At 46.4% G+C, this 8,142-nt stretch overlaps 1 protein-coding gene across 1 annotated transcript; it reads left to right on the top strand.

Annotated features, from left to right (window-relative positions):
• The first annotated feature begins 327 nt into the window (after positions 1 to 327).
• Positions 328 to 7,934, top strand: LOC104411802 (conserved oligomeric Golgi complex subunit 4-like). Its single transcript, XM_010022322.1, has 8 exons — positions 328 to 407; positions 1,703 to 1,817; positions 2,537 to 2,711; positions 3,323 to 3,516; positions 3,987 to 4,092; positions 5,923 to 6,080; positions 6,677 to 6,735; positions 7,739 to 7,934. The coding sequence occupies exons 1-8, from the start codon at positions 385 to 387 to the stop codon at positions 7,932 to 7,934; spliced, it is 1,026 nt and encodes a 341-aa protein (XP_010020624.1). The 5' UTR covers positions 328 to 384.
• Positions 7,935 to 8,142: the final 208 nt, after the last annotated feature.

Consider the following 8,142-nt stretch of genomic DNA (forward strand, 5'->3'; position numbering starts at 1 on the left):
TATTACCTCCGCGGAGCTGGTGTCCCCGGATCGTGAGCAGCCCCTGGGCTCAGGGTCCCCGTCCATTCAAAGTGCAGCCGGGGGGCGGAGTTTGTGGGTTGTCTGATTTAGAAGTTGTGTGGTGAAGTTTGCATAACTGATGCTTTCAAATGGCGAATCTAAAAACGTAGAGGATTAAAACGAGAGATCGGGAAGGATTTCATTGTCATATGAGCTCTTGGAAGCGCTAATACCTTGCTAGATGTGTGTTCTTGACTTGTCCGCGATAAGTGGCTGGACTGAAGGAGAGCTTAAGTCACACAAGATTTCATTCTTTTCTTTCAGAAAGTCGTGCAGGAAGAGCTGGATGCCCTCCTGCAGCAGCAAAGCACTATAGAGAACAAGATGGTTGCACTTCATCGCATGGGGTTAGTGATCCCTACCGTCTCCCCTTCTCTCTGCTGCTGCACACTGTTCAGTACCTTCCTGCTTACTGTGTGACGTGAAAATTCATTTGAGTGTTGCGAGGGAAACATACTCATTTTCATAAAATGTCAGACTAAAACAGTTTGCAGTAGGGAACAGTAGCTAGATCCTTATCCCTGGGCATCTGGTTCTTCTCAGCAGCACTAACAAAGGGAATTACTGCACCCTCACACAGACTGACCCATTTTGATGTAGGCTGAATGTCTCACCCCAGAGATTGTCAGGTTTCAGCATCGATGCTTGGATCAGATGTTTTGTGTCAGGCTGTTTACAGGTATGGACAAATTGTACTGCCTCTTCAGGGTGAGTTTGTGCACACAGTCTGGAAAGCCATCTCAACTAGCCTTATGTGCAATAGAAGCTTGGAGCACCAAGTTTACAGACTTCACTTTCCTCTTCAGAAGCAGAGAATATCATAAAGCCTCAGTGGCTCATTCATACCCTATTTGATAGCAAGGCAGTCTGATTTTGATGTTTTGTTTCTGGAGGAGGGGCATGAATTCAGATACTGTTGCTGACAGGATGTCCTGGGTTCAGCTGTAAGTGTTGTTTTTCTCCTTCCTAGTAGCTGGTGCAGTGCTGTGTTTTGGCTTTAGTCTGACAACAATGCTGATAACATAGTGATGTTTAGTTGTGGCTCAGTAGCGCTTACTCTGATCAAGGACTTTTCAGACTCTCATGCTCTGTCAGTGAGGAGGGTCACAAAAAACCAGGAGGAATCAGAGACAGGACACCTGACCCAAACTGGCCAAAGGGGTATTCCATACCACAGCACGTCATGCCCAGTATAGAAACTGGAGGGTAGTCACCCGTAAGGGACTGATCACTGTTCAGGTCAGGCTGGGTATCGGTCAGTGTGTCCTGAGCAATAGTATTGTCCATCACTTGGGTTTATTGGGGTTTTCTCTTTCCCCTTTTAGTTTTATATTCTCTCCCCTTGTTATTTCCCTTATCATTATTATTCTTGGTGGTAGTGGTAGTAGTTTTGTATCATGCCTTAGTTACTGAACTGTTCTTATCTCAACCCGTGGGAGTTACATTCTTTCGATTCTCCTCCCCATCCCGCTGGCGGGGGAAGAAATAGGGAATGAGCAAGCGGCTACGTGGTACTGAGTTACCGGCTGGGCTTAAACCATGTCACAGGAGCAATTGGGTTTGGAGGAAGAACCATCCTGCTGGTGTAGACCATCGAACTATTGAATATTTGCATCTCATGTTCAATTTGCGTATGTTCCAGCCCTAACTTGCAGCTCATCGAGGGAGATGCCCAGCAGCTGGCAGGGATGATCACCTTCACCTGTAACCTGGCCGAGAATGTTAGCAGTAAAGTCCGCCAACTCGACCTGGCCAAGGTAACTGGACTGAGGAGGTGTCTGGGACTTGTCACCACCAAGCTATAATCTGCTCGTGTGCTTACAGCAGAACAGAGAAGTGCGCTCTCTTCTGTAGTGGGCAGGTGGGCTGGAAATGGCTTTGTTCTTCATTTTGGCAGTATCTAGTGTTGTTAGGTAATGGTACGTTGCTGGGCTCCTGGATATTGCAGGGTGCAAAAGTAAATAATGTATATGCTGGTTCTCCAGCATCCCCTTCTGTCCATGCAGCTCCTGGTAGAATATGGTGAATAAGTTGAGGTTAATCTTCATTAGAACTCTTTTATCAGTTACTTCAATGGTGAAGATAGGGGAGTTGGTTGTTGTCACCCAAGACTGGTCACAAATCCAGACTGTTATATTCTTCCTACAGATACAGGTTAAGACGTGTCAAGTCCCATTGCTCAGCACAACTGTTCAAATCAAAACAGATAACATGGTTTTATCTCTGGTCTCTGCCTGTGGAGTATGGCCTCCAAGTTCAATCTTCATCTCGATGAATATTGTTCCTCTCTTGGAACCATTGGTTTTAGGACTTTTTAAGTAGTGTGGGGTTTCTGCTCACAAAGTTGTTTATTATGCAGAGAAGTATCACTTCAGTCTGTTTCATTCCACCCCCCCACACACACATTGTCTTCTTGTAATTCTCTTTCTCTGCTCCAGCCTGCAGTAGGAAGCCTTACACGTTGCCTTTCTTGCAGAATCGACTCTATCAGGCCATTCAGAGAGCTGATGACATCCTTGACCTGAAGTTCTGCATGGATGGAGTTCAGACAGCACTGCGAAATGAAGATTATGAACAAGCAGCAGCTCATATCCATCGTTATCTGTCTCTGGACAAATCAGTGATTGAGCTCAGTCGTCAGGGCAAGGAAGGTAAGTACTGTTCACGAGGCGAAGCTGACAAGTCACCTTTCCAGTAGATAACCAGAGGCTGCATTATTTCCTATGGCAGATAGCTTTACTCCAATAGACAAAGCGGAAGACCTAATGGTAGCCGAAGATCTGAGTACTTTATAGAGTAACATAGAGATGAACATTTTTGAAGTGTTATCAGGTTTGAATTATCATTAATTGGAAGGAGAGTTCCTGGCACGCAGCTTTAATAGTATTTCAGGTACTAACTTAGTGAAGGACAAAATGTTCAGGTCAAAAGAAGAGTGGGAGAAGGCTCTGTCAGGGAGAACCATGGCAGTGTTATGGTGTGTTACCAAGCAGAGCAACTGGAAATGAAGGAGTAAATTGCCTGATCCCTAAAAGAAATATCTCAGTTGATGTGTTCACATCCTCCATGCAAGACCACGACATTAGCTGCGTGTACATCACACATGTAGCTTTTTTCTTTGCCTGTAGTGGAATTCCAGCATGTCTTCTGCCTTTTCACCCTGGGGCTGTTCATATCTCTCCTGGGGAAAAAAATGTGGCTCTTGATACAATACTGACATTGTGCTGTTACTCTTCCCTTTCTTTTCTGTTCTTTTGACCAGGGGGCATAATTGATGCCAACCTGAAGCTCCTGCAGGAAGCAGAACAGCGCCTGAAGACAATTGTCACAGAGAAGTTCAACACAGCTATGAAGCAGGGAGACCTGCCCCAGGTGGAACGGTTCTTCAAGATCTTTCCTTTGCTAGGCTTACACGAAGAGGGGCTGAGCAAGTTCTCGGAGTACCTCTGTAAGCAGGTAACATGTTCTGTGAAACATGACCTGGCTGATCTCCTAGAGGGAAAGCAAAATCCAGTCTGTCAACAGATGTAGTGGAAGAAGGTCTTAGCTCTGGGTTGCTAATCTTGGAAACCAGCACTGGCCTTAGTTCATCTCTCTCCCTGCATTTTGCATCCTGGGATGCGCTTTCTGGTGTCTGAATACAGATCCCGATGGCTAGCTGGCTTCTCCTTCTGTGTCTTGCTGTTTGTGCTTGCTTAAACCTCATGGAAGGGAACCTGGAAAGAGAAGAACAAGTTTCTGCCTCTCCTTGATCCTTCAGTTTTCTGCAAGAGAGGAAGGATCCCTGTTGAAAGGAGAAACAACTGCAATAGCTTTTGCAATGGGAAAGCCACCGAAAGCTCTGCAGGGCAAGGGACAGAGGACCACCCTATGGGATGAAGACTATCTTTGAGTGTCACCACCTGACTGGTCCTGTTGTCATGCAGGTGGCCAACAAAACAGAAGAGAACCTACAGCTGGCGATGGGGACGGACATGAGTGACCGTCGAGCTGCTGTCATCTTTGCGGACACGCTGACACTTCTCTTTGAAGGTGATTTTCCTTTTCTCTTTGCTGGTGAACTGAAAATAATCCGTGATGGGATTGTCCACCAGTTTAAATGATTTTAATTATAGCTCCAGGAGATCACAGAATGTCTCCTTCCCCTTTCAGCTATGGGAGTGTCATACTAGAGGGACACAGCTAATAGACCTTTCCTAGCCAGGAGAGGGCATTACAATATGCAAGCTTTCCCTATGTACAGCTCGCTCAGGCACAGATTGGATTTACAAAGGATTTGTTGGCTTCTTCCAGGAAGCAGACATTTCCTGTTCTCTATGTCCTCAAAACAAATGGGTATTCCTTGAAGGTTTCTTCAGATATGCAGCTCTCCAGACAAACAAATTAAATCCCTTAAGACAGGGTATCTGTTGATGCCTCCAGGCCTCTTCACTGAGGACCATGGGAACTTGTAGGCAGAGAGGGAAAGGAGAGAAGGGAATATGAATGCTTTGTGGGAATGTCGCCAAAGACAGTAATTGAGATCCCATGGTGATTAGCCATCTTCTCTGTTAAGTCTGCTGTAATTCCAGGCTGCACCACTGCCAAGTCATTCTCCCAGCCTGGCACCCGTGCTGCTATTGAAGGTCCTTAGAACTCATGAGGTTTTCTTGGCAGTTGCTTCAAAAGAGAGGGAGTGTTGCTAATTCTTGGAGTGTTTATGAGAAGAAAGCAATATGGTAGAGATACCTCCTTAGAGATGAGCTTTTTTCTCCAAGGAGGCCTTGCCATCACTAATTGTCCTTTGTTCAGCAGTAGCAGTCATTTTCTCCTTCTTAGTAGCTGGTGCAGTGCTCTGTTTTTGACTTTCAGCCTGGGAACAACACTGATCACACCAATGTTTATAGTTGTTGCTAAGTAATGTTTACTCTGACCAAGGAGTTGTCTCAGTCTCATGCTCTGCCGGGGAGGAGGGGAAGCCGGGAGAAAGCAGAAGCAGGACACCTGACCCAAACTGGCCAAAGGGGTATTCCATACCACAGCACGTCATGCCCAGTATAGAAACTGGGGGGAGTTACCCAGAAGGCCCAGATCGCTGCTCGGGTCAGGCTGGGTATCGGTCGGCAGGTGGTGAGCAGTTGTGTCCTCTCCCCTTGTTATTTGTCTTATCATTATTACTGGTAGCAGTAGTGGTTTGTATTATACCTTAGTTACTGGAGTGCTGTTATCTCAACCCATGGGAGTTACATTCCTCCGATTCTCCTCCCCATCCCTCCGGGAGTGGGGGGAGGAAGAAGTGGGGGGAGTGAGCAAGCGGCTGCGTGGCTTCGAGTTACTGGCTGGGCTTAAACCATGACACTAATGCTTGCTTTCTCAGGAACTGTGTGACAGATAAGAGCAGAGCTTTCCCTAAGCTGATTTTCCTGGTACTGCTCTTCTCCTGGTACCTGGCATGAACTAAGGCAGGGTTTGAGTGGTAGTTATGCCCCCTGCCAGGTTTAGCTCATGCAGCTTTCTCCTGTGGAAGCTTCATACCTTTTGTCTTGCTGGATAGGAGGGCAGTCAACACACATTGCATGGCAGGAGCTCTCTATAGGAAAAGAGATGCCTTCTACTCCAGGAGATTTGCATTGTAGCCTTGCAGTAAACAGCAGAAAGGATAGAAGGTGTCATATCAGAGAAAAGATGCCATGAAATGAGGGCTTGTAATAACAGGCCTTCAGTGAGGCACTAGAAAGTGGCTGGACAGTCTAAACTGCTAACCTGGGTGTGAATGATCTCTTGTTAAGTCCTGTCTGTGGAACTGTGTAGCTCTGCTCTTGGTCTAGACTGGATTGGAACTCCTGCTTGAGTCTTCCTCTTGTGCTTCCCCTCTCTCTGCAGGGATTGCTCGCATTGTGGAGACCCACCAGCCCATTGTGGAGACCTACTATGGGCCAGGGAGGCTGTACACCCTCATCAAGCACCTGCAAGTGGAGTGCGACAGGCAGGTTGAGAAAGTGGTGGACAAGTTCATCAAAGAGAGGGACTATCACAGGCAGGTAAGAGGAGCATGATAGTGCTTGATGCAGCCAACAGTGGCCTCTTCCAGCTCCATGGAGCTCTGATTGCCATCGAGGTGGCAAAGCTTGACCTTGTGTATTGAGAGAAACCATGCTTTTCTCAACATGTGCACTGATGATTGAATGGGTCCAGCCTGTAGCTATCCCTTCTATTGCAGAGAAGGATTCACTGGGAGCATGGTAAATGGGCCATGGGGACAGGATTTGTTGCTGTGCAGGTCTGTAGGGTGCTTTCAGTACACTTTCCCCACTGTGGTGTTCCTGCTTCTGCCTGTTAGCTGCAGGGCTATCTCATGGTGTTCCTGCTTCTGTCTGTTAGCTGCAGGGCTGTCTCATGGCCATATAACTAGATGCCTCTGTTGGTGTTCCCATCCCACCACTCTTACTGGCAGGCTGAGCTCTGTCTTGCAGGAGGACGTTAAATGATGTGGTTCCCTTCTCTGGCAGTGCTTTCTGCAGTGCATTCCTGTCACCATCCCTGAGTAAGCACCTCCTTAGGCTACAGCAGGAGAAGTGGCTGTTAACACCAAGTCATCAACAAAGACTTTGATGAGTCTCCTTTTTTGTGATTGCAGTTCCAGCAAGTTCAGAATAGCATGATGAGAAGTTCTTCTGCAGAGAAGATTGAACCAAGGTACAAACAAAACCTCTTTTTGCTCTCTGCCTTCCACTCTTGAGCTGTTATTAACACTACTTAGCATTTAGATAATTCTCACAGTCTTCCAGAGGCTTTGTGGCCACTAAAGCATAAAATCCAGTTATTAGGTGCCCTTCACAACCGTTTATAAAGGTAGCTTCTGTGGTGGTGCTTTATTTTGCTTACTCATTACCTTTAAGCCTCTGGCCTAAACATTGCTGGAGGGCTGGCAGTATCACTGCACACAAAGGACTGACACTTTAATTACCCATGACTGTTTGGTGGTCAGCGTTGGTTTCTGAGCTTTTGTTTTTTCATCTGTAAAATAAAGATAATGGATCTTTGCTTCACTCATGTGTTGTGAGGCTTTGAGCAAGATTTGTAAAGTTCTTCTTTGCCCACTAATGAAAAAGTTGTTGATGTGACAGTCTGGTTTTTCTTTTTTCATACTCATCTCTGATCTGTACACTGCATTCTGCATTGTCCTGTGCTTTTTTTGGTCTCATGTTTCCTGAGCTCTTGAGCTTTAACAGATTCTTCATCGTTTTCAGAGAAACATATGAATCTGTGCAAAAAAGCACATAGATGGAGATGACAGGGAACCAGGCTTTTCTAACACTGGCCACAAGGGTCACAGAATCATAGCAAAACCGAGGTAGGAAAGGACTGCCAAAGGTCTCTAGCCCAACCTCCCATTCAAAGTGGGGCTAATTTTGAAGTTATATCAGGTTGCTTCCTCTTGGAGTCCTTACTGTGATTTCACTTTGGTTGTTCTCACATCTGTGATGAAAAAAAAGCTTCTCAGTAATGATTTTTTCTGCTTTGATTGTGTGTGCATTCTTTGCACATGCTGGTTATTCTGCTGCGCTTTGTCACTTGATGGCACAGATGGGAAGGGGTGGTATCTCATAGTAAGGGAGCAGAGAACACAAAACTCAGTTAAATTAGCGTCTCTCCTTTTGTAGTCTTGCTAACTTGATTCTTGCTATGCTCCTTCCAGGGAACTCGACCCTATTTTAACAGAAGTCACTCTGATGAACTCCCGCAGTGAGCTCTACTTGAGGTTCATCAAGAGACGAATAATAGCCGATTTTGAGGTGGGAGACTCCATGGCCTCAGAGGAGGTAAAGCAAGGTAACACCTTGAATACCAATGCTTGCAGGCTTCATTCTCCTTGCAGCCAGCAGTGGAGATAGAGCTGAGTTAGTGGTAGAGCACAGTGACACAGGATCTGCAAAGGGAGCTGTCATGGTTCAAGCCCAGCCGGCAACCTCGCTCACTCCCCCCCTTCTTCCTCCCCCTACTCCCGGAGGGATGGGGAGGAGAATCGGAGGAATGTAACTCCCATGGGTTGAGATAAGAGCAGTCCAGTAACTAAGGTATAATACAAACCACTGCTGCTAC

Source organism: Nestor notabilis, unplaced genomic scaffold (assembly GCF_000696875.1).
Source record: "Nestor notabilis isolate BGI_N333 unplaced genomic scaffold, ASM69687v1 scaffold15549, whole genome shotgun sequence".
Lineage (NCBI taxonomy): Eukaryota > Metazoa > Chordata > Aves > Psittaciformes > Psittacidae > Nestor > Nestor notabilis.